General features: G+C 35.3%; 1 protein-coding gene across 3 annotated transcripts; it reads left to right on the top strand.

Annotated features, from left to right (window-relative positions):
- Nucleotides 1–47: 47 nt before the first annotated feature.
- Nucleotides 48–25,477, top strand: BROX (BRO1 domain and CAAX motif containing). Of its 3 annotated transcripts, none has more exons than XM_037823357.1 (14): nt 48–188; nt 317–374; nt 2,385–2,501; nt 6,134–6,240; nt 6,602–6,698; nt 10,413–10,508; nt 16,394–16,466; nt 17,368–17,473; nt 18,365–18,454; nt 19,707–19,792; nt 20,770–20,851; nt 21,154–21,304; nt 22,134–22,293; nt 23,278–25,477. In XM_037823357.1, the coding sequence occupies exons 3-14, from the start codon at nt 2,401–2,403 to the stop codon at nt 23,362–23,364; spliced, it is 1,236 nt and encodes a 411-aa protein (XP_037679285.1). In that variant the 5' UTR covers nt 48–188; nt 317–374; nt 2,385–2,400; the 3' UTR covers nt 23,365–25,477. The 3 variants fall into 3 exon arrangements, with proteins under 3 accessions (XP_037679285.1, XP_037679289.1, XP_037679293.1); XM_037823361.1 differs by having other exon boundaries at nt 94–206; XM_037823365.1 differs by lacking the exons at nt 48–188; nt 317–374 and adding an exon at nt 441–821.
- The last annotated feature ends 1,448 nt before the right edge of the window (nt 25,478–26,925 follow it).

Below are 26,925 nucleotides of genomic sequence, written 5' to 3'. Positions count from 1 at the left end.
TCCCCGCAGCGGTCGCAATCGCTGTTGGGGCATCCTCCTCGGCTTGGGAGACCCGGCACATCCTTCTCTTCCTTTCTGAAGAGGGACCGCCGTTCAAGAGGAAAGTCCATGGAGAAGGAGGAAGGAAGGGCTGACGAACGGAGTGTTCTTAAGGACTGCGACGACGGGGCACCCTCGGCCTCTAGGCGGTGCGCGCTTCCGCCTCGGTAGCTGTCATGGCCGCCCGGGCACGTGACTTCGGCTCGCCCCGGCCTGGTTTCCTGTAACATTAGGTTAATAGCCCCGCTTTCCCGACTTTCTCTTTTTCTTGCTGCAGGCTTGGAGATTCCCTCTCTTCCTTCAGGAAGACTGCTGTACGGACTCTGAGAAATCCAGTAAGTATGTCATGAGGATGGGCATTACTCTGTTGTTTCCCCAGAGTCCCAAGCAATAGGATCATCCACTTTACACCAGTCTCCATAAATCCCCCTGGATAAGGGTCCTACAAAGTCTTCTCATGCCTTGAAACAGATGAAAGAAAGAAAATTCATATTGACCCGAATTAATGGCTAGATTTGCCAAATAATCTTGCCCTGGGGTTTCCACTGGCACTTGGAGCTCCTATAAACTAAATAGGGATTTGTTCGGCCGTTGTTTGTCCGCCTCTCCCGGGTTGATAGTATCGGCTTTCCACAAAAATGGCTGTTTGGAAAGAGGGGGCGCTCTAGGATTGGCGCCTGCGCAGGTTCGTCGCCTGCCGCAATCATCAGTACCGTGGCAGGGCAGAAAGAGGCTGGATGGTAAACAGGAAGTGGACGCTTACAGCTCGGGGGTGCCCTCAGGTAGGTTCCTTGGGGGACCCAGGGTATTTGGAGTGGGGCCCCATGTCAGGAATCAGAGTCCTCCGGTAGAGGGGGGTTAGGTGACCGCCTCCATCCGAATGTTGTGCTGGTGACTCCACCTCACCCTCCGAATTCCTGAGAACTGAGGGGTGCGGGGATCGCAGAAAGGGAAAGATGTGACAGGGGCAGAGAATACAGTACTTGATCCTTACCCCCTTCATTCCTGAAGTAAAGATATGCCAGACTTCAGACATTTGCATCCAAGAATTGGGAGGCCGCCGTATCAGGAAGTGTTCATAGAAAATTTGCTTTCATAATATCAAGTGTATAATGTGGCATTGTCTCTAGAAAGCTTGATATAGATGCACATAAATGCTGTACTGGTTTACTTAGGCTATAAAGGAGATTTCCATGGAAGATGTTTAGGTGATATTTTTTGAAAGGACTTGTTAGGTACTAAGTTTTCATTAGGTACACAGTTCATTTTCTACTCATTAAATAATCTGATGCTCCCCCTAATCGTTTTTGTCATCATTACCTAAATATCATAAGGGAAGTACTTAAAGTAGGTATTTCATTGACTGTGAAACCTACATTTTTTTTCTAATAGTAAGAAAAGTCAGTTGACAACCTTACATAATGCATTCAAATTAAGTAAACCTTATCAGAATATCGTCTTTATTGTTTCCTAATAAAGAATCTAATCGCCATATTTAAGTCTTCAGCTAGGTGTTCCTGTATTATCTGCACTACCTACCCAGGGACTTTTAGGCAAGTGATGTACTGCTTTTTTTAAACCTCAGAGGTACCGAATTTAATTTTTTTTATGTTGACATTCCACTTTGTTATTTTTCAAATGTTTTCATTTTTAGGATAGAAGTAATTGAAGTTATCGTGTTACTTTATATTATGCAAATATTAATGCTTATTGGCTGTTTACATGGAAACTACATTTATTATGGAACAAATGATATGTTAATTCCATTGGCATCAGCAGTATAAAGTAGGAAATATAATTAATTTAAAACCTATTTCGTTGTAAGTAGCCTTTTAAAATGAGGGTCACTATGTGACCCTCTTTTGGAAATTACATCATTCTGTTCCTGTGTCCTTCTCACTTGCATTTGTCCAACCCAGCTACTCAAAAGTGTAGTCTGGGGACCAGCAGCATCATCTTTTGGGAGGTAGAAATGCAGATTCTCCAACACTACCCCAGACTGTTGAATTAGAGCTTTCATTTTAACAAGACTCCCTGCCCCCGGGTGTTTTTTAATGCACCTTGAAGTTTGAAAATCACTGCTCTATTTGTAGTTACTGTGGGCAAGTTTCCAAATACTATTTTTTTATACGCCTGATCTAAATGTCAACTACCATAAATAGTTAATTAAAATAAGATTTACTTACAGCATTAAAGCATTTTGTTTTTACATATATAATATTTCATATGTAAAGTCTATACCCATGTCTATTCTATAGTAAACTTTCATTTAAAAATAGTTGTTATACTGTTTACATGATTATTAAGTATTACTGTCTTTATTTTTTATATATTTTTGTTTATAGACAACATCTGGGGAAAATGACCCATTGGTTTCATAGGAACCCATTAAAAGCCACAGCTCCTGTCTCTTTTAACTACTATGGTATGGCTGCAGGTCCTGCTGCTTCAAAAATTTGCAAGTAAGTTTTAGTCAATCTCAGTAAGTATTGACTGAACCATCCTTGGATACAAAGTACTTTTTTGGGGAACCATGGTCAGTACAGAAATATATAACACAATTAGACTCTCTATAAACTTATAAATGACACGTAAGTCATAGATTTTTTTAATTTTAGCAGTCAACTAGGCTGGGACCCTTATTTTTAGATCAATAAACTGAGTCCCAGAGAGACTAAAGCAATTATAGTAAAAGAGTTCAGCAATATATTCTAATATACAATACAAGAGATGTCATAAAGTAATACATGGATATTGTTGATTGACCAGATAATAAACCCACTGAGTTCAGATCAGGAAGAGATCCCTGTGAACTGGAATGGCCTTCAGAGTGTTCATATTGGAAAAAGGACATGAGCTGAGGTTTAAATAAATTGTATGGCTTAGGTCATGGGTTGGCAAGCTATGGCCACTTGTTGGAGTGCTTGTTTTTGGAAATAAAATTTTGTTGGAACACAGCCACCCCATTCATTTGCATATTGTCTGTGGCGGGCTCTGGCCACTTTCCACTACAACAGAGTTGAATAGTCCCAACAGAAACTTTTTGGCCTGCAAAGCTTAAAATATTTATACTCTGGCCTTTTACAGAAAAAAGTTTGCTGATCCCTGATTTAGATGGTAATATGGGGAAAGAGAAAGTAATTTCTGTCAGGAAAACCTTCTTTTTAGGGCTAGTGAGTGGAACAGTTGACTGGAACAAAAGAGATAGCTACAAGTTATATTTCAAAGGAGGAGTCAGCCAGCCTGATTGACTGATTTGCTCTGGGACGTTGTAAAGGATTCAGTTTATTTTAGATACAGAACCTAGATGATCAAAATGTTGGCGGTACCAGTAAGGGGAAATCAGGAGAGTTGCTGCTTTTTGTGGAAAGAAGTGATTGGAGCAAAAGTGTTCTAGTTTGCTAATGCTGCTGGAATGCAAAATACCAGAATTGGATTAACTTTTAAAAGGGGGATTTATTTGGTTACAAATTTATAGTCCTAAGGCTAAGAAAAGGTCCAAACTAAGGCATCAACAAGAAGATACCTTCACTGAAGAACAGTCGATGGTGTCCGAACACTTCTGTCAGCTGAGAAGGCACGAGGCTGGCATCTGCTGTTCCTTTGCTCCCAGGTTGTGTTTCAAAATGGCTTTCTCCAAAATGTCTCTGGGTCTCTCTTAGCTTCTCTGGGGCAAACTCTGGGCTTTGTCTCTTAGCTTAGCATCTCCAAACATCCCTCTGTAGGCATCTCCAAGCATCTCTTAAGCATCAGCAAGCAACTGAGTCTCTGTCAGCTGTTAGCATCTCTCTTAACTACTCCAGTGAACTAATCAAGACCTACCCTGAATGGGCAGCGCCATACCTCCATGGAAATAATCTAATCAGAAATATTACCCACAGTTGGGTGAGTCACATCCCCATGGAAACACTCAATCAAAAGTATTCACCCTAATCAAAAGACTAATAAATCTACCCCCACAAGATTGCATTAAAGAATATGGCTTTTGGGGAGACATAATATACCCAAACCGGCACGAGAGGCTTAGTAATCTAGATGAGGGGTTGGCAAACTTTTTCTGTAAATAGCTAGTTAGTAAATATTTTAGGCCTGGTGGGACACATATGGTTTCTGTTGCATATTTTTCTTTATTTTTACTTAAAAATGTGTTGTAAAGAATTAAAAAACATTCTAGAATTGAAATGGTGGAACTGTAACCTATATCATCCTTTGAAATTTGTTCTATAGCTACTTGTTAAATAGTAATTTGAAAGCTATACCTTTTTGTATATATGTTAGATTTCACAGTAAGGAAGTAACTGAAATTATGGGACTATAACTCATAATAACTTTGGAAATTTCCTATATATCTACTTGTTAAATCATACTTTGAAAGATATTATCTTTTTGTATATATATTTCATAATGAAATAAATGAAACTGAAATTATCACCTATAATATTCTTTGAAATTTGCTAACTACTTGTTAAATTGCACTTGGAAAGTTAATCACTTTTATGTATATATGTTGTATTCTACAATAAAAAATATGATACAAAAAGAATTAAAAAAACATTCTTAATTCCAGAGCTGTACAAAAATAAGCTGTGGGCCAAACAAAAGCTGCAAGTTGTAGTTTGCTAACCCCTGATCTAGACTCCTAAAGGCAGCTCCCAGATTAGCTGTTTTATCTGCAGCATTGGACAAATCCCTTTGTTTCTTTGGACCTGGCTACTCATTTGTAAAATGAACAACCTGAATTAGATATTTCTGAGGTACATTTTTTCCAAATCATATAATACTAAGATGAACATAACTTCATATGATTTGGGCTGTAGGTGATGTTTGAGTACCAAAGTGGAAATCGCAAATTATTCGTGTCTAGAATAGGCCTTAAGAATTCAGATTTCTTCAAAGTCCTGGAATCAGGCTTTCTCAGCTTCTAGTTAAATACTTTGAACAATGACTAATTCATAAAGTAGCCCATCCCATTTTCAGTCAGCTGTATGTAATTATTAGTATACATGTTCTTGGAAGAAGCCTTCTTAGAGTTAGTACCAATGAATAAGTATTACATCTAGACCATTCAGGATTAAGTCTTTTGAGTGTGTACTTTACTGTAGACACCTACTAAGGTCAGTATACAGTTCTTACTCTCTTGGTGTTTACAATTTAAATTTAGTCTTTCTTTTCATTTATACCCATTTCAGGTGCCTTCAGTCATTGTAAATATAATGTGATTTCTAGAACCCTTACTAAGCTAATTGCCTTCTGGATTAGATATGGAAATGGAACAGGGCCAAGTTCAAAGCTGAAGATGCAGACCTAGGAATGGATGTAGTTGAAATTATCATAATAGATGAGATCTTAAATGAGAGAAAACCAGAAAGCCAAACACTGAACATTTTAGTAAATGGAAATAAGAAAGGAGCATAGAAAAAATATAGAAGGAAGTTTAAGAGGTAAGAGGAGAACCTGGGAAGTTTAATGTTATTGGAATCAAAGGAGAAAGAATTTCAAAAAGGAAAAGGTGACTATGTACCATTTACTGCTGCAGAGAAGTCAAGGACAATGGAGACTAGGAAGCAGTTTTAAAACAACTAATGACGACATGTTTTTACATATTCTTGATATACAGTTTTCTACTTAAAATATATTTTGGTATTTTGTTTGTTTATGTCACATTTCAGAAATTTTAAGGAGATGCTAAAATCATATACATGTTAAATTTGCATTTTTCTAAACCTTTTATTGTGAACTAGTCAATTTAACTTATTCATTCTTCATTTCCCTCAAATTGTAAATGCATGCATTTGTTTGATTTTGTAATTAAAAACTTGCTATATATTTTTATTATGTAATTATATCCATAATTTGTCCCTTTAATTAGACTGAATTTTAGAAAAACTTCTAAAATAATTTTTAGAAATTTCCTTTATCTCTAGTGTTAGTCATAATTAAATACATTCCTGTGTACTAGGTCATACTTTAGAGGAGATGTGGGGGAAGGGAGTGTTGTGTTTTAAATCTTTTACATTGAAAACCTATAAGTTACATTTACATAGGTTCCTCACAATACAGTTTACTTAACTTTGCTATCTTTTTCTCACATAAGTGATTTGAGAACATCCAGGGCACGATTGCTTGAACTGTTCACTGATTTGAGCTGTAATCCAGAAATGATGAAGAATGCAGCAGATTCATATTTTTCACTTTTACAAGGTTAGTTATTTGTATGAACTTTTGAGATTTTTTTTTAAAAAACAGCTATGCACAAGTTCACATTTAATTCTTAGACTTTCCAAATTTGAATAGTTTAGTCCCCCAGGCTGTATACTTTGGGATCCTTAAGTTTCAGAAATTTGAGAATGTAAGATTGATATGTGGTCTTTCTAATATTTTGAAAATTAAACATGCACATATTTTATATTATGTTACCTCAGGCAAAGTATAGGATAGAGAAGGTGGGAGAGGGGTGAGGAGTTCATTCAGGTACCTGGAAAAGTCATTATCTGGAAATTTTTCTAAACACAGCATTTCATGTTCTAAAATTCAAATGCTTTGTACCTTTTTTTTTTTTTAGGGTTCATAAATTCATTGGATGAATCTACCCAAGAAAGCAAGTTACGATATATTCAGAATTTCAAATGGACTGATACATTACTAGGACAGATTCCAAGGTAAGCAGTGCTAACATAGTACTAAAGGGAAGCCGGTTTTTATAAATATACAACCAGTGGCTAATTCATAGCCTCTGTGTTTGAAGAGGAAAGATAAAGGTGTGATCAGCCTTTTATCAGGAAATTAATTAAAAGCATTTGACTTAAATTCCTAATCTATCTATTAAGTAAAAATATTATTTATTTCTTCTAGACCAGATCTTTTGAGATAGTACAGATGTTAAGTTGAGTTGCACAGCCTTGACTTAATAACGATGTTCTAAGCATACAAAGAACGGTTTAGGATTTGGACCCCCAAACCTGGCTTTCAGTATTGGGTTACGTTCAAGCAGAGCAGAATTTTGTTTTTTTCCCCTACTTTTCTTTTCCTGATGGATAGTTCACATATCTTTGGTCAGTCTCTCTCTTTCTTTCTCTCCCTTCCTCCTCTTCTCCACCCCCCATTTGCACCCCCAATTCCATGTTTTCTTGACTCAACAGTATTTGTTTTCTTCCTTATTTCTCTTCAGTTTTTCTGCTCTTTTTAAAAACTTCCCCTCAGAATTTTCTCAACATTCACATAACATTAATTATAAGTTCATTAGGAAATAGACCATAATGGTTCTAATTTTGTATTTAATCACATTATCTTACACCATTTGTTGTTTAATGGTCAAATATCTTTGTCTCAATTTGCTTTAGAATTACCATTTTATAAAAACAAAAAAGAAAGGAAGGACTTCATTAGAGATTGTTGAAAGACCAGGACAGGCTATGCATTATAGTGGAAGGAGTATGGATCTTGGATTCATGCATATCTAAATGCAATGCCAGCTTTTTTGTTGAGTGAACATCTGACTCTTCAGCTATGTAGTTAATATAGGTTACACATATTTCGTAGAGTTTTTGTGAGAAATAAAAGAAAATTGTTCAGTGAATAATAAAATGTCATGTTTATAATAGGCATTCAACAAATGTTAGGTTCTTTCCTTCTTCCTTGGGAATATTCTATGCAGAATTTATAAATTGACTAAAAAGTAGGGATTGTGGATAACTTTCAAATCTTAATATTCAGAGATACTTAGATTCCCCAAGCCCTCATTTTCTGGTTTTCTGTATGTGACCCTTTGTTCTTGACACAAAATTTAAAGCATTACCAAAAATTACTTTTTTTTGTTTTTGTTTTTGAAGACTCAAACCTCTTCATCAGTATAACATTGCAAATCTCTGGCAAAATTTTGAATGTTTTGCATTACATAAATTTGGCATTTTTCTCCAATGTGCCAAGTTTTGATTCCTTATAAAAGCAAGCTATTTTTTTTAAACATTTTTTAGAACAGCTTTATGAGACAATGAAGAATTTTGTGATGAAGGCCTTAAGTAATACTAAGTATTCAATACATCTGAGATTTTTAAATTACTTTGTTTGCTCCTTATTCAATAAAAAGTGTGCTGTGAGTATATCTATTCTGAAAATAATATTTTTTCAACGATACATACTCCACTACTTAGTTGTGATGAAATAGAAATGGAGTGTTTTGAGAACAAGGCAGAAGGAGAGTTATCCCTGTAAATCAGCAAAACTTTTATTATTTAAAGGTAAAATTATAAATGTGTTAGATGTAAAAGTTAGAAATGTCCACTAAATCACCAGATGTAGATCATTTGAAAGTTCTCAGTGCTGAAAAGAATGAACTGTTAAACTGAATTAAATTTTTTTTCAGGAGAGTAAAACTGTTTTAAGATATTGTTCATACTGTCATATTTTTGTTTATTAGGATGCTTACTAAACAGGATAGTTAATAAATTATATTTTCAAGTAACTATGTATTATCTTTTTTTAATCTAAAAAAAATCTTTTTTTTTTAAATCTGAAAATTTCCATGCTCCATTGTTTTTAAGCAGGTGGCAGCATTAAATAAAAAATACTGAGCAGAGCCACGATTATTCGTTTCTTCTTCCTTATGGATAACTTTTCTTTATTTTAGTATTACATGTGTAAAATAATTACTTTTGTTTTCTTATTCCATCATTTGAGATAAATGAGATAATATATAAAGAATTTTCAGGCTCCTTATAAAAATAATAGTGGATAAAAATTGGCATTAATATCTTACTTATATGCTTTTTGTCATCTTTTTTTATGTCACATTCAGTAATAGAATTTGATGGAAGAAAACAAGGTATAAAATATACTTGTTTTAATATGATGTGAAATATCTAGAATAAGCAAATTCATGGAGACAGAAAGTAGATTAAAGGTTGTGAGGGACTGGGGAAGGGAGCAGTGGAGAGTTACTGCTTAATCAGTACAGAGTTCCTGTTTAGGGTGATGAAAAGGTTTTGGTAATAGATGATGATAATGGTAGCACAATATTTGTATGTAATTAATGCCACTGAGTTGTGTGCTTAAAAATGGTTAAAATGGCAAATTTTATTTTATACATGTGTTACCACAATAAAATAAACTGTACATGTGTGTGTGTGTGATAAAACCTGTGAACCTGTAAACTCTCTCCACTTTCCTCTGGTGGATCTTCCTAAGTATACTAGAGTGATACACTTCCTAATAATTGATAGCGCGTGCACACACACACACACATACACTTAATACTCTTTTCTTTGTGATATACTGATTTGGCTTAGCATTCAAGCTCTACTGCAATTTGGATTCATCTTGTCTTTTTGCTCTTCTGTCCCTCAGTTTCTTTTTACAAACTGCCTGCTCCACTTATGCTGGTCTGGTCAGTGCTGTCAAAAAATTTTTATACTTTCTTTGGCTTTGACATCATATTCTGTCAACTGGAAAGTCCTGCTTCCTTTCCAGCCATCTTTCAAGGCCTATTCAGATTCTCTATATACCATTAAGCCTTCTTTAATCATTCCAGCCTGAAATGATCTCTCTCCTCTGAATTCCATTGTCTTAAAATGTGTTACAAGAACCCTAGGTGCTTGTTAAAAATGCAGATTCTATGCCCCATTTCAGACTTTCTGACTCTTGGGTTGAATTCCAGAAATCTCTATCTTTAAAGCTTCTTTATGTACAATGAAGTTTGGAAGCCACTATTCTCAGATTTACTATTATGAAACACATAGTGGGCCTTTATATAGAAGCACTTATTATTAATTACCAATATGTTTGTGTGTGTGTGTGTGTGTGTGTGTCTTGTCTTCCCATCTATATTAAAAACAGGGAATGTATCCAACCCAGTAGCCTTGACTCTTGAAGACTGTTGTGTAACAATGTAGCTTACAAGGGGTGACAGTGTGATTGTGAAAACTTTGTGGATCACACTCCCTTTACCCAGTGTATGGATGGATGAGTAGAAAAATGGGGACAAAATTAAATGAAAAATAGGGTGGGATGGGGGGGTGATTTTGGTATTCTTTTTTACTTTTACTTTTCATTCTGATTCTGATTCTCTCTGGTGTAAGGAAAATGTTCAAAAATAGGTTGGGGTGATGAATGCATAATTGTATGATGGTATCGTGAACAGTTGATTGTACACCATAGATGATTGTATGGTATGTGAATATATCTCAGTAAAACTGAATTAAAAAACAAACAATCAATCAAAAAACAGGGAGTGTGTTTTCTTTGTACGTATTTCCCAGTTGCTGGGATACTATCAGTTAGCATATAGTTCTTTATAATTTTGATTGGCTATATAGTAGGCTTCATGTACAGGTGTCTCAGTAACTGACAGAGTTTAATAAATATGTTCGTAATTCTAGTTCCCAGCAGGATGCTGTTTTTGAATTAATTTCCATGGGATTTAATGTTGCTTTGTGGTATACCAAATATGCTTCAAGACTGGCTGGAAAAGAAAAGTAAGTTCCAAGTGGGGGGTTATATGCATATGTGTTATTTTTAAAATACGTGGAGCATCAGTATTAAAAAATCTAGGTTATTGATAAAAAGTACTACTTTGGATAAGTGGAAGTTTGCCTCGTAATGATAGTATTTTCTGCATCAGAATTATGGAACCTGGTGTTAAAAGGGGGAATTTTTTTTTAATCATCTTGTCATGGAGAAGGTCTTTCAAAATATGACCTCGAACCAAGAAACCATAAAGAAGAAGGCTGAATATTTGACTCCATAAAAGTATCATAAACAAAGCAAAAAAAAACAGGCTAGTAAAAAAAAAAAATTGCAACTTGCATGACAAATTATTTTTGTAATGTGTAAAGAACTCTTACAAATCAACAAGGAAAAAACCAACAAACCAATTGAATATGAGCAAAGGACATAAAGTCAGTTCACAGAGAAATACAAAAAACTTATTAGCAATGTGGAAAGATGCTTTAAAGAATTAAAGAATGGCAAAATAAAAAGATAATTTTTATGTTTGCAAAAGTGGATACTAGCAATAGGAAACTGACAAATTAATTATGGTGCATCCATAACATGGGAATAATATGCAGACATTTTTAAAATGAAGCTGAATTTTATGTACTGATGTAAAATTATCTCCAAAGAATGTTAGGTGATTATATCAAAGGTAGAGTGGTGAATATAGCTACCATTGTGTATGTATGTGGTTTGTTGTTTTTTTTTTTTTACTCTCCCAGCCCCATTTGTTGAAAAGACCATTATGGCTCAGTTCGGTGACTTTGGGGGCCTTATCAAAGATCAGTCGGCCATAGATCTGAGGGTCTATCTCTGAATTCTCAATTCGATTCCATTGATCTATATGTCTATCTTTGTGCCAGTACCATGCTGTTTTGGCAACTGTGGCTTTATAATAAGCTTCAAAGTCAGGGAGTGTAAGTCCTCCCACTTCGTTTTTCTTTTTTAGAGTGTCTTTAGCAATTCGAGGCATCTTCCCTTTCCAAATAAATTTGATAACTAGCTTTTCCAAGTCTGCAAAGTAGGTTGTTGGAATTTTGATTGGGATTGCATTGAATCTGTAGATGAGTTTGGGTAGAATTGACATCTTAATGACATTTAGCCTTCCTGTCCATGAACATGGAATATTTTTCCATCTTTTAAGGTCCCCTTCTATTTCTTTTAGTAGAGTTATGTAGTTTTCTTTGTATAGGTCTTTTACATCTTTGGTTAAGTTTATTCCTAGGTACTTGATTTTTTTAGTTGCTATTGAAAATGGTATCTTTTTCTTCAGTGTCTCTTCAGTTTGTTCATTTCTAGCATATGGAAACATTACTGACTTATGTGCATTAATCTTGTATCCCGCTACTTTGCTAAATTTGTTTATTAGCTCTAGTAGGTGTATCGTTGATTTCTCAGGGTTTTCTAGATATAAGATCATATCATCTGCAAACAATGACAGTTTTACTTCTTCTTTTCCAATTTGGATGCCTTTTATTTCTTTGTCTTGCCGGATTGCCCTGGCTAGCACTTCCAGCACAATGTTGAATAACAGTGGTGACAGCGGGCATCCTTGTCTTGTTCCTGATCTTAGAGGGAAGGCTTTCAGTCTCTCACCATTGAGTACTATGCTGGCTGTGGGTTTTTCATATATGCTCTTTATCATGTTGAGGAAGTTTCCTTCAATTCCTACCTTTTGAAGTGTTTTTATCAAAAAGGGATGTTGGATTTTGTCAAATGCTTTTTCAGCATCTATTGAGATGATCAATTGATTTTTCCCTTTCGAGTTTTTAATGTGTTGTAATACATTAATTGTTTTTCTTATGTTGAACCATCCTTGCATGCCTGGAATGAACCCCACTTGGTCATGGTGTATGATTTTTTTAATGTGTCTTTGGATTCGATTTGCAAGTATTTTGTTGAGGATTTTTGCATCTATATTCATTAGGGAGATTGGCCGGTAGTTTTCCTTTTTTGTAGCATCTTTGCCTGGTTTTGGTATTAGATTGATGTTAGCTTCATAAAATGAGTTAGGTAGTGTTCCATTTTCTTCAATGTTTTGAAAGAGTTTGAGTAAGATTGGTGTCAGTTCTTTCTGGAAAGTTTGGTAGAATTCCCCTGTGAAGCCATCTAGCCCTGGGCATTTATTTGTGGGAAGATTTTTGATGACTGATTGGATCTCTTTGCTTGTGATGGGTTGGTTGAGGTCTTCTATTTCTTCTCTGGTCAGTCTAGGTTGTTCATATGTTTCCAGGAAATTGTCCATTTCTTCTACATTATCCAGTTTGTTGCCATACAGTTGTTCATAATATCCTCTTATAATTTTTTTACTTTCTTCAGGATCTGCAGTTATGTCACCTTTTTCATTCATTATTTTGTTTATATGGGTCTTCTCTCTTTTTGATTTTGTCAGTCTAGCTAGGGGCTTGTCAATCTTGTTGATCTTCTCAAAGAACCAACTTTTGGTGATATTTATCCTCTCTATTGTTTTTTTGTTCTCTATGTCATTTATTTCTGCTTTAATCCTTGTTATTTCTTTTCTTGTACTTGGTTTAGGATTGGTTTGCTGTTCATTTTCTAGCTTCTTCAGTTGATCCATTAGTTCTTTGATTTTGGCTCTTTCTTCCTTTTTAATATATGCGTTTAGTGCTATAAATTTCCCCCTTAGCACTGCTTTTGCTGCATCCCATAGGTTTTGGTATGTTGTGTTCTCATTTTCATTCGTCTCTATATATTTAGCAATTTCTCTTGCTATTTCTTCTTTAACCCACTGATTGTTTAGGAGTGTGTTGTTTAACCTCCAGGTATTTGTGAATTTTCTAAGTCTCTGATGGTTATTGACTTCTAATTGTATTCCATTGTGGTCAGAGAATGTGCTTTGAATAATTTCAATCTTTTTAAATTTATTGAGGCTTGTTTTATGTCCCAGCATATGATCTATTCTGGAGAAAGTTCCGTGAGCACTAGAAAAGTATGTGTATCCTGGTGATTTGGGATGTAATGTCCTGTATATGTCCATTAAATCTCATTCATTTATCAGATTGTTTAGGTTTTCACTTTCCTTATTGGTCTTCTGTCTGGTTGATCTATCTATAGGAGAGAGTGATGTGTTGAAGTCTCCCACAATTATTGTGGAAACATCAATTGCTTCCTTTAGTTTTGCCAATGTTTATCTCATGTATTTTGTGGCACCTTGATTGGGTGCATAGACATTTACGATTGTTATTTCTTCTTGCTGAATTGCCCCTTTTATTAGTATGTAGTGGCCTTCTTTGTCTCTCAAAACATCCCTGCATTTGAAGTCTATTTTATCTGAGATTAATATTGCTACACCTGCTTTCTTTTGGCTGTAGCTTGCATGAAATATTTTTTTCCATCCTTTCACTTTCAGTTTCTTTGTGTCCCTGTGTCTAAGATGAGTCTCTTGTATGCAACATATTGATGGTTCATTTTTTTTGATCCATTCTGCGAATCTATATCTTTTAATTGGGGAGTTTAATCCATTTACATTCAACGTTAAAACCGTGAAGGCATTTCTTGAATCGGCCATCTTATCCTTTGGATTATGTTTGCCATATTTTTCCCTCTCTCTATTAATATCCTTTATTGTACCCATACCGAATCTCTTTAGTACTGAACCTTTCTCCAAGTCTCTCTGTCCTTTCTTTGTTTCTCTGTCTGTAGGGCTCCCTTTAGTATCTCCAGTAGGGCAGGTCTCTTGTTAGCAAATTCTCTCAGCATTTCTTTGTCTGTGAAAAATTTAAGCTCTCCCTCAAATTTGAAGGAGAGCTTTGCTGGATAAAGTATTCTTGGCTGGAAATTCCTCTCACTCAGAATTTTAAATATATCGTGCCACTGCCTTCTCCCCTCCATGGTGGCTGCTGAGTAGTCACTACTTAGTCTTATGCTGTTTCCTTTGTATGTGGTGAATTGCTTTTCTCTTGCTGCTTTCAGAACTTGCTCCTTCTCTTCTATGTTTGACAGTGTGATCAGTATATGTCTCGGAGTGGGTTTTTTTTGGATTTATTCTATTTGGAGTTCGCTGAGCATTTATGATTTGTGTATTTATGTTGTTTAGAAGATTTGGGAAGTTTTCCCCAACAATTTCTTTGAATACTCTTCCTAGACCTTTACCCTTTTCTTCCCCTTCTGGGACACCAATGAGTCTTATATTCGGACGTTTCATATTATCTATCATATCCCTGAGGTCCATTTCGAGTTTTTCAATTTTTTTCCCCATTCTTTCTTTTATGCTTTCATTTTCCATTCTGTCATCTTCCAGGTCACTGATTCGTTGTTCAACTTCCTCTAGTCTTGTACTATGAGTGTCCAGAATCTTTTTAATTTGGTCAACAGTTTCTTTAATTTCCATAAGATCATCCATTTTTTTATTTAGTCTTGCAATGTCTTCTTTATGCTCTTCTAGGGTCTTCTTGATTTCCTTCATATCCCGTACTATGGTCTCATTGTTCATCTTTAGTTCTTTGAGTAGCTGCTCTAGGTGTGTCTCTTCTGGTCTTTTGATTTGGGTGCTTGGGCTTGGGTTATCCATATCGTCTGGTTTTTTCATATGCTTTATAATTTTCTGTTGTTTTTGGCCTCGTGGCATTTGCTGAACTTGATAGGGTTCTTTTTAGGGTTTGTAGACCAGTTGAAGTCCTTATCTCTAATTTATCAGATCTACAGCTTCGTGGAGTACACTTTCTCTAACTAACCAGCAGGTGGCGTCCACGAGCCACCTGTTCTCCACAAGCCAGATCTCCCCTGCTTAGCCTTTTTGGTGAGTGGGGGAGTGAGTCTTGTGGGGCCCAATTGGTGTCCCAAGCTTGCGTGTGTAGTTGGTGTTGCCTGCCCTGTATGTGGGGCGTGTTTTCTGGGCAGTCGGGGAGGGGGGGGTGGCCCTAACAATCAAATCTCCCTGATGATCCTAGAGTTTTAAAGCTACTGCAATAGTCTAATCCTTCAGTTCAGTCCTGCCACAGTTTGTCTCTGCCACTGACCCACAAGTCTTTGGTATTGGCGTATGGCTCCTGAGACTTGCAAGTGGGCCCCTCTTCCAGGCTGTGCACCCCGGGTCCTCTGTTGAGGGATGACTGTGCTATGTCACAGGTGAGTGCCGTCCCCCCAGGGCAGTTCTGGGCTGCTGGGCTGTGTTGGGAGGCTCCCAGTCTGCTCAAATGATGGCTGAATGGGGCTCTGTTAATTCACACTGCTCCCCCTTCCCAGCTCTGGGACATTCAGCTGAGGTTGCAGGGAAGGCTAATGTCCACGCCCAGTTTTGTGGTGTGTGCCTGTTATTTGAAGCACTTCCGTCACACTGGGTTGTCTGGGGCAGCTCTGGGCTATGGGGCTGGCGATGGGCAGGAGTGTTTCCTGTCCACCAGGATGGTGGCTGTGAGTGGACACCCCCCTTTTCTTGGGAAGTTGTGTTGTTTAGTGAATTTTCTCAGCCACTGGATTTATTGCCTTTTGTCTCAGAGCTCTCTTAGTTCTGCTCTTGACTTGACGTTGTATGTGGTTTTAAGTGTGTGCCTTCATTAATTGTATAATGCATTATGCTTGTATATGCACAGAAGATGTCTGGAAGGAACAGCAAGAAACCTTTGTCCAGAGTTTAACTTTAGGCAGGTTTTTTTTTTGTTTTTTGTTTTTTGTTTTTTGTTTTTTTTTGTTTCATTTATATAATATCTTTTCTTTGGATATTGTCCATATGTTTTTGTTACTTTTTGAAGTGCCATAATTAAGAGTTTTCAAAAAGAATAAAGCCAGGAGTGAGAAATTAGTCATTAGCAAATGACTAAATTGCTTTTATGAGAATTTATTAGTTGTTGGTTTTAATGCCCAAAACCATATTTATCCTCTAACTAAAGTAACCACTGTCTTTAAGCATAACAGAAGATGAAGCAAAAGAAGTCCATCGAAGCTTAAAGATTGCAGCTGGGATTTTTAAACATTTAAAGGTAAAAAATAATTTATATTCTTGGTGCTTTAATTTTTGAGTTGTTCCTCCTTTTCTTGGAGTGGGGAGGAATTGTTTCATTAGGTAAAAAGAGCTAGTATGTGTTCTGTTTTCATTTTAACTACCTTGTTGATGAGAGCTGAAAGTTATAGAATATTAAAGATCTCAATTTTAGTCTTAAAATCAGTGAATTTTTAAATTAGAAAATTCACTTTGTAATACACTGCTTATTTTTGTGTCTCTTTTCAAAAGATAGGAGAGGACAAAGCAGGAAAATGGATAGTTTTTACCATTTCTCATTTTCCCCTGCAGGAGCAGGCATAATTTTGTAAAACTGAACTTCTCATTGAATTCTCTGACCAGAGGGGCAGTCAGTGCACACTAGTTATGTTAAATTGCCTGGAGATGTGATGGGAATTAGGAGAAAGAATAATGTATTTTTCCAATCAGAATTTCCGCCACTTCACTTCATTTACTGAAGGCCTTGTAGAGGCCAATGTTGGGTTCTCTCATGATAAAATAAGATTTTTTTACAGTGATTTAACAGCTGTGGTCCTGAGTTAACTGTAGAATTGTGAATAGTATTTTTTTTCTTTATATCTTCAGTTATTAATGTGAATGAACATTTCAGGCTATCATGCAAATGGAAACTTAGGTTACTATTCCAGTTAAAGAGCTAAGCAATTTAATATGATCCCAATTTTGATCTTATATTTTTGTTCTTATAAAAGCTGTGTTGAACACTATACAGGAACTTTTATTCTCTTTTCACATACTTTTCATTTGCCTTCAAAATTTGTGTAAATCCCCAAATTGAGTGTCTCATAACTTCCTTTTTTTCATCTATAACAACTGGATTGAAATACAATTTGGCTTTTTTCTTTTTTTTCTTTCTCTCTCAGGAAAGTCATATCCCCAAACTTATTACACCTGCAGAAAAGGGAAGGGATTTAGAGGCACGGCTCATAGAAGCTTATATCATCCAGTGTCAGGCTGAAGCTCAAGAAGGTATCCCTAAATGTTGTAAAATTTCTTGAAGAAAATTTATATTGGCATTTCATTCTTTTTTTTTTTAATTGGGATTAGCTGGAATTGAATTTTCAGGTTTTGAGAGATTTATAGTAAGGAATAACTTGACTTACAGCTTTTGCCTTCACTCTTAACTAGCAGGAAAAGGTGTTACAGTTTACGGCTCTTTTTAAGAGATTTTGATTTCATTCCGTTTCTGACAGCACAAAATTAATTCTTTAACTTATCTTTTCCCTCTCTTTCTTGCTGCTCTTTCCTTTTACTCCTCTTCTCATGGCTTAAGGTGGTCCTCAGATTGGTTTCTTCCTTTTTTCTTTAATTAGACAGCATTGATAATGGAGGCATGCCCAGGACCAAGCAGAATTCCTGGGTTGGTGTTAATCTATTTAAGCCAAGTTCCTGCTCTTAAGTCCTATGCTTAAAGTCCTATGCTAAGAAATTGATTCACGGTTGCCATTATTTGGCTTGCCTCGAAATCCTTGCCTTTCAAAGGCAAGAAATAAATTGGGGACTTAAGTGAAAACAGATACAGAAACCTTGTTTTTGTTTTTCTTTATTTCAAACCTCTAGTGCCTTGGAAATATTTATGTTTCTCAGACATATGCTACTTTGTAGTAGTAATTCCCTGTGATTAGTTAGTGATTAGCTAGTGATTTATTTAAACGAGTAGTCTCAGAATCAGCAAGCTCATTGTTGTCCGTTTATGTGTGCCTTTTCTGCAGTTAATTTTTCATATTAAAACTGTTCTAACGATCTGTACTAAAATCCCAGTTTTAAGACTGTAAGTCTGTCTTTTGCTGTTATCCTTGAACTTAGAGTGAATGCAGGTGACTTTAATCATAGATTCACTTTACTTGGTTTTGATTACAGTAACAATTGCTCGAGCAATTGAACTAAAACATGCTCCTGGACTAATTGCTGCACTGGCATATGAAACAGCCAATTTCTATCAAAAAGCTGGTAAGCCTGTAATTCTATTGTTATGGCTTTTAGTCTTTAGGCTTTCAGATTTATCTATTCTCGGCTTAATAGGGGACTGGGTAAACAAAATAATTCTGAAGAGTGTTTCATCATTTGCAAAATTGGAATAATTGCATTATTTTATTAATCTTATGAGAAATACAAGAAAGAATTAGAGCTGTTCACAGTTAATAAGCTACCTAAGTGTTCTAATGGAAAGGAGAATATAAAATTTTTTAACCAGTTATAACTAATTATATCTGTACTTAGTTATATCTAAGATATTGTTACAGCAATGAAATAAGAGCCTAAACAATCTAATCATGGTAGAGAAGGCTTTCTAGGGGAAGTTGGTGTTTTTGCCTTCTTTTGAAATATAAATACAAGTTTTAAGTTTGCTAGTCATCTTTGGAGTATGGGAGAAGTAGGACATGCTGTAGTATGTACAGAAATAATAAAGAGCTGAGCACATTCTGGGGCCTTGTGACAGTTTCTATTAGCTAAAGCACAGGATGAATGTAAGGTTGGAAAGGTGTTCATGTGTGAGATCAGGAGTTGGTTTGTAAGTCTGTCTAAGGATCTGTAGATATTTGGGACCCATTAAGATATTAAGTAAGTCGACTTGATTAGATTTGAATTTAAGAAAGGTCCCTATAGTTGTAGTATGGAAGATGGAATTGCTAGGTGAAGGCTGACTCTACTTAACACTTAGGAAGAAATTGCTATGGTCTATAGAAGAAATGTTGAAACTTTGACAAAGACAGCAAAGTAGGAAATAGAGAGGGGGAAATAGATGGAGACGTGTGACAGAAGGATATATGAGCATATGTGTGCGCCTGTGCAGGATTTATACAAGTTTCAGTAGATGGAGAGGGTGAATGAGAATTAGGAAAGTATTATCCATATTTTCTGACTACAGTGGCTTCTCTTTGCATTGCTATATTAACAAAACTTTTTAAAATAGATAATATAATAATCAGCATTTACTATGAAGTTCTCAGTCACATCTATTACCTTAAACGTAACAAATCAAAGAGATGCCATGATATTGTAACCAGTCTTATTATGTAGCTTAAAACATTGTTTTGAGAAAATAACTTACTTTAAATAAAGCAGGGTTTTAAAAATAGGTATGAATTCTTGCATTTTAGATTTAAATGGCATTCTGATTTTAGCATCAGAACACATGAACTAAAAGTCTTCTAGTGAATCAGGGTGAAATTATATTTTGCTTTTTAAAATGTAACTTTAGATCATACTTTATCCAGTTTGGAGCCTGCATACTCTGTGAAATGGAGAAAATATCTTCATTTGAAAATGTGTTTCTACACAGCTTATGTAAGTATGTATAACCCTAAAAAGAATATTAACTACTGCGTTTTCTATCCCTGAATGCCAAATCTCTCATCCCCCAGACTCCTCATTAGCATTTTACAGTTGATGGACAACTCTCATAAATGTTCACTGGCCGTCAGTGCCATTATGGAATAGAGTAGGTAGAAAGAGATGATTTAGAATTTTAGAACCAAATTATGATGATGCAGTTGCCATTTGATTCAAACATCACTTTGAGGCTGGAATCTTCTGCATACTTAAAGAGAGCCCTCTCAATTGTTTCATCCTGTACATTGAGAAATATATATTCTAAATCTAATCTTAAGGCGCACCATGCAGTATATCACCTGGGTTGGTAAAGAACTGTCAATAAGCATCCTTTGGAAGTTACTTATCAGTCGTCTTATTCCCACCAAACACACTTATTGGTTTTGTTGATTAGAATATCATGTGAGAGATAGTCAAAAGTCTTTTTCAGGTCTAAGTACATTATTTCTGTTTCTTATATCTTATAATCAATTTTCAAATGCACTGTGTAAGACCATGTGTAATCCCTGTATTTATGTAAGCATGTAAAGAGTGAACATGTCCTACCTCAGGCTGCTACACATTTCTCTTAAACAAATCTCTTTCACCCTTAACCTCAAAACCCTCCCTCTACCTCTGCTTTAACATAGTAATTTCTGTCCTTTATCCACTATGCTGTAATTTTACAAACAGGCTTCATTAAATATTTTTTGTTCTCAGTCTATGGTTAGAAGGCTAGTTTGGCTCAAGGCATGACATAATTCCATCTTTTATATTAGTCCCATTGAGCAGACATGGGGAGAAACTTACATACTTGAAGAAACATAAGGGATTGAATTGTTACTTCAAACAGTGAACAAAAGCATTTATTCATCTGATGGCATATATAAAACAATAGTAGTGGAAAGCATGATTTGGGAAGAGAATGAAAACAATTTTGTTTCTTTTATCAGGCTTACTGTTACCATGGTCAGACTTTGTTGGCCAGTGATAAATGTGGTGAAGCAATCAGGTCTCTCCAAGAAGCAGAAAAATGTAAGCATTCCTGCCAAAATATTAACTCCCTTTTAAAAATCAAATGTTTTATCATAAAGGAGAATGGGAAATAAAAGCAATTTTGGCTGAGATAATGAAAGGGAGTGAGATAGGTAAAGTAATTGGAGGAACAAAAAAATATTCTAGAAACCTAGAAAATATACAGCTTCCAATATTATTATTGGTATTGATGTTATTGTACGTAAAGAGTGATAAAATTTCTCATCTCTGGATTAAAGCCTTTTAAGTATAAATGAGCAAATAATTATAATCAAACAACTTTATGTCCCTTTCACATGTAGTTTATGCAAAGGCAGAAGCATTATGCAAAGAATATGGAGAAACCAAAGGACCTGGACCAAGTGTCAAACCTTCAGGACACTTGTTCTTTAGGAAACTTGGAAGTCTTGTAAAGAATACCCTAGAAAAATGTCAACGAGAAAATGGATTTATGTGAGTACCACCATTTTATATTTTAGTAATACCATGTTTTCTGTTAGTCTCTATTCCCAAAGAGTTTATGTTAAATTACATTTAGGTTAGCATTAATTTTCTCTTTAAATTGGTGGCTAAATTCTATTGTGTATGACCTAACTTTAATTCTACCTCTGATGATGATATATAAAAGCAGATATATACAACATGAGTTACAAACACACAGCCCACTTCTTTAGGATACTCCCATATTATCCTAGTTTTCTCTTAACTTTGTCCCCTTTTCATTCCGTTCTCTGTTTTGTACATATCTATTCAATTCCCTTTGCATATTCGTCTCACTCTGACTTTCAGCTACCTGTAAAGCAGGAAAATTGCTTTTCTTCATTGCTTCCCACTTTTATCATGTGTTTTCCATTGTAAATCAGTGTTGTTCAAACTGTAGACCACCACCTATGTAGGTTGGTGTAATTAATCTTGTCCCTACTTTTTTCTGTCTACATTCTTTCTCTTAAATTCTGCATCTAGTCATACTGAGCTTCTTTCACTTACTTGAACATGCCTGCAGTTCAGCTTCCTTCTTTGAACCCCCTCATCTGGGTTAACTGCTCCTCTTCTGTGTTCTCAAGGCACCCTCTATCCATCATTGCTTCAATTTCGTTGCATTGTAATTCCCAGGGTTTCTTGACTGTCTTACCTGTTCATATGTAGGTACATGAAGCAGGGAAATCTTTTCTATCTTATTTATTGTTAAATTGTCTTTGTCTTGCCAGGGCCTTGGACATGTAAAGCACTTAAATAGGTACTGAATAATTGAATGAATTGCTGCTTAAATTGCTTTTTGCAGTTACTTTCAAAAAATTCCAACAGAGGCTCCACAGCTGGAACTCAAAGCGAATTATGGTCTTGTAGAGCCTGTGCCTTTTGAATTTCCTCCTATAAGTGCACACTGGACACCAGAAACACTGGCTGCATTTGATCTCACCAAGAGACCCAAGGATGACAGTGTATGAGATTGGATTTTTTTCCTTCCATTCATAAAAGTTTAGAAAGAAAATTATAGAACCAGCATTTTGTTATTTTTCTCTATTTTAGTAGATATATATGTTTGTCTAAATGTGAAATTAATCAGTTACACTGCCTGGTGTAATCTGTTGTAAACTCTCTGAGATAAGATTTCTAGGCCTTAATTGTCTATTGATTTTCTACACAGTTGACTACCACTATTTTCAAGACAATATCTTGCCTTTTTACAACTTGTCAGTGTACTTCTAAGAAGAATGCAGTAGAAAAGATCTAAAAAGGGTGGCTCATCCATGTTTGTAGTGCTGTAGCAATACTGTCTTTCTAATTTAGGTATAGTGCTATGTATTTGATGATGTGACTAATTTCAGTATTCTATGAAATCATCTAGGGGTAAAATAGACTGCTTTTATTTATTTATATCTAAGTTTATGTTTGTGTACTAAATCAAATGGTAGGTTAGTGGAAAATTTGAGGTAAAGCTACCAGAAGACTAGGAATCTGTGACAAAAGAGGGAATGGGAATGATTTTGCAGCCATTGCTCCTTGAAATTGGGTATGTAAATATATATATATATATATTCCTTCCCAAACTAAAACCATTCTGTAAAATAACCATCTTTGAATCCTGTTGGGCCTCTAAAAAAAGCTCTGAGAGACAGACTGTTATTTTCCTAAGTTATTTTCAAACTTAAGGATTCCCCATAGATAAATTCATCACTCAGTTTCTGTCTCCTCAGAAAGAATGTGGAGTAGGAGTATCATTAGGTTGATTTCTTTTTTTCCTACCGATCTAGGCTTTCATCTTCCCTGAAATGTTGCTTTCCAATTAGATCTTAAATTGAATTGCTATGTAGTTTCTGAAACAGCTTTGTTAGTCTCAGTGTTGTTCTGAAGTGGAAAAGATCTAGTGTTTCTTTTCCAAATCTTAGTTTATGTACTTATACTATATTTTTCTTTCTCCCTAGACCAAACCCAAACCAGAAGAAGAAGTAAAACCTGTGAAAGAACCAGATATCAAACCTCAAAAGGACACTGGGTGCTACATTTCCTAAAATACATTGATAAAATGTACACTTTGAATTTCTGTACTACTAGATAAGATAAACCATGGAACTTCAGATTTCTTAAAATGATTTCTTTGAAGACTATAAAATAATCTATTATATTCAGAGGGAATCTGCTTTCAGTTTATCTGCTCTTGACTTTTAATACAGTAGAGGTGTTTCATGCTTTGTTTCCAGGCTCTCCTTTTTAATTGGGACACCATTCTAAAGATTTTATTGTGCCTCTAAAGGGTGTATTTGGGGGCTGGGTCTTTTTTGAACTCTGCATAGTTTCAGGTTAAATTTTAGGTCAGAATCATGTAGTTTCAGATATGTTTTTCTATCTTCACAAAAAAGTTTATTTTCCTTCCTCTTATTTGATACTAGAAGAATGACAGGAATAGGTTTTTAACAGAGTGGTTTTTTCCCCTCATCATTATGTTAATTGTAGCACAGACTTGTTATGTTTTGGGTCATTTATTTTTCTGTTGGAAAGAAGTCGCTTGTGGTAAATGATCAGAAAATCACTCAAACCAAATCCCTTACATATAATAGAATGTATGATTTACTGGAAAATCAGCATTTGTAGGTATGTTGAAACCATATAAGGGCTTATTCCTATTCTTGTAGCCCTTTGCTTCATTTCAGTCTCAATAAACCTCCTATGAATTTTACAAGTACCTTTTTTAATAAGGTTTTTACTTAGAGGACAGAACTTTGTAACAGCTCTTAGTGTTTCTATATGAGGGAAGTCAAGATAAAAAAGTTTTTTGAAGATGTCAAATACTGCATGATGGAAAGAAAAAACTTTAAACTTAAGTGAGTTATGTTGTTCTGAATGGTAGCTCTCTACTTTTAAAAGAAGTTAGAGTAAAATGCTTTTGTTACCTAATTTACCCATACATTGTTTTTATATAGTTTTCTAACATAAATATCCTGTCAGGATTGTATTGCTTTAGGCCAAAGGCCGTAGCAAAGACTTAGTGAACAAACATAGATACAGATCATCTTTAAAATAGATTGTAATGTTTAAAACACAATTAGTTGAGTATATACGCATACTTAAATAGTAGACACATAATACTTAAACAAAAGTCACACATCTGTAGGTATATCTTCTTTTGATCTCTGGGGGCTGTAGCCAGTTTTCCTATTATAAGTGAGACACATGTTCACTTAATATAATTAAAATAGTAGTGTATGTCTGTTGAGGTGTTGAGGTGTATGTTTGTACTAGGTGTTGTGCTGAATGTTTATGTAGATAAATCCAGAATCTGCACAGCAACTCTTTGAAAAATAAGTACCGTTATCCTGAGTAAAATCTGCATAAAGTATTGATATCAGAATATTCACTTCATAATAAAGAATAGATTAATAGATTATACCTATCTGAATCAATATTGTGTTCAAATAAATCATTATTGAAACCACATATCTTGGTTTACACTCCTTAGGCTACATAGAATCAGTGAAGTTTTATTTTAAAATATGGAAATGCTGATTTCTCCGTACAAGTCACTTTTTAAATCTGAAACTGCATTTTCCAGAATAAGTGGAATAATAACAGAAATTTAGTTTATTTGACATCTATAGAAAATAATGTCTTATTCAATTTCACTGTATTTTGTGTAGTCCTTATTTAATAAAATAATTGATCCGTCTGCTGTATGCCATTTACTGCAAAACTTTAAACAATATTTGATGCCAGCTTATTGCTCTACCTATAGAACACATTTATCTTAAGTTACTAGTTCTTATTAACCTGGTTACTAAATTTTTACAATTGACATTTTGTGTATTACAATAGCACATATGAAAGGGAAACAATGTTCATTGCTTCTGTAAATCTCAGTAAATACTGGTATTACTTTAATGATTGGCAGTTCTGACATGGGCAGATAATAAATAGCCTGTTGACTAGCCAGGGTGACACTATTTGATTAAAATATCCCATTATATAATAGTCTTTGAAATGGCATTGGAAATTTTGAGGACTTAACAAATGTAAAGAAGGTGCATGAAGGTTATAGTATAGAGAGATGTAACTATTTCTGCTAACTGTTGTATACATTTAATAATGAGTTATCTTTTTATTTATGAAAATAAATAATTTTACTTAAAATTTCATGACATTTTTGTTTTTTTGATAAATATCTTTACATTTACTATGCCAGTAACAGAGATAATACAATGCAAAATCATAATACTTCACAGTAACCATTAGAAATGACAGATACATTTGCATCAGTTGTTTTATGCAACAGGAATTCGTTTTTCAGCACTCCTTGACCTATTTGGCTTCTACTTATATTTGTTGATACCTCTCAACTCTTAATCTGAAAGTAGAATTTCACCTGGCCTTTACTGGATACATAGTAGCATTATCCAGTGTGAGGAAGTATTGTGCACTATGGTAAATAAACGAGAGCTTAGCATTATCACAGTACAATATTCTGTAGAGAACTTTGTACTTTGCAAACCTGATACTGTACTTTCAGTGCTGTCAGAAATAAAAATGTATCTACAAATATTTCCTTATTTCCCAAAGTAATAGTGCTTTGGAAAATGCTGTATTTCTTATCTGTTTTAACATATGTGTAAAAATAAACTTCAGTATCACTTTGGGTTACAATAACCTTATGTCTAAAGACTGTTTTTCACTTGATATTTGAGTAATTTCATTAAAATTTAAATTAACAATTATTTAGTAGAAAGCTAAAGTTACTCAAGTCTATAGTAGTAAACTGTAGTTAATCTGGAAGGGGAGCTTATTCTATGAGTTATAGAATAGAAAACCATATTCTATCATGTTTATCCAAGAGGCCTCTTAGGCAATTTATTATACCTAATGCCTGCTGATGGTCTTGAGTAGGTGCAGGCTCATACACTCACTCTTATTAGAATGCTCTCCAAAGAAAATGTTAGATCACTGGTGACTTGAATTTTGATTCTTCAGTGCAGAGCTTCTCTACCTTGAAAGGTGGAGTTGCTCAGCTGGCTCTATTTGAAATAAAGTGCTATTGATCTCAGCCTTCTAGGGGGCTAGCTGGGCAACACCCAAGGTGGCCGAAACTCCCACGCCAGTCACCCCCTGCCCAGAGCAACCTGTTCAGGTATCCAGGTCCCTTCCAGTTTCTCCCAGTATCTGAACAAATAATCTGTGACTGCCACACTGTAGAAAAAGTTGGGGAACACCCCAGTGGGTCGGCCATGAAGGTAACATTCCTTTCACCCACAGTAATTGGGTGCACGTGCACAGTTAAATACCGAATGGTATAAAAATCCTGCCATGTGAGGTTCTGTCAGCAATTCTGAAGGGAGAGCTGTAGCTTGTTGATAAATTTGTTGAATTTATATTTCACATTTCTCACTCTACTTTTTTCCCCCAGCTTATTAGGTTGAATCACTGGCACAGTGAGTCACTGTTACTGGTTGGAGTGGACCAATTCCCTAAGGTGAAATGGCACAGAAAAATGATAGTGGATACTGCTCTGTGGAGCTCAACATCTGGGTCCGAAGAACAGGGCTTTGGATGTCCCATCCTGGTTTTCGACAGAGGCTTGACCTTGA

The sequence above is a fragment of the Choloepus didactylus genome, chromosome 2 (genome assembly GCF_015220235.1).
Source record: "Choloepus didactylus isolate mChoDid1 chromosome 2, mChoDid1.pri, whole genome shotgun sequence".
Taxonomy (NCBI): Eukaryota; Metazoa; Chordata; class Mammalia; order Pilosa; family Megalonychidae; genus Choloepus; species Choloepus didactylus.
This window is presented reverse-complemented; position numbering and strand designations above follow the sequence as displayed.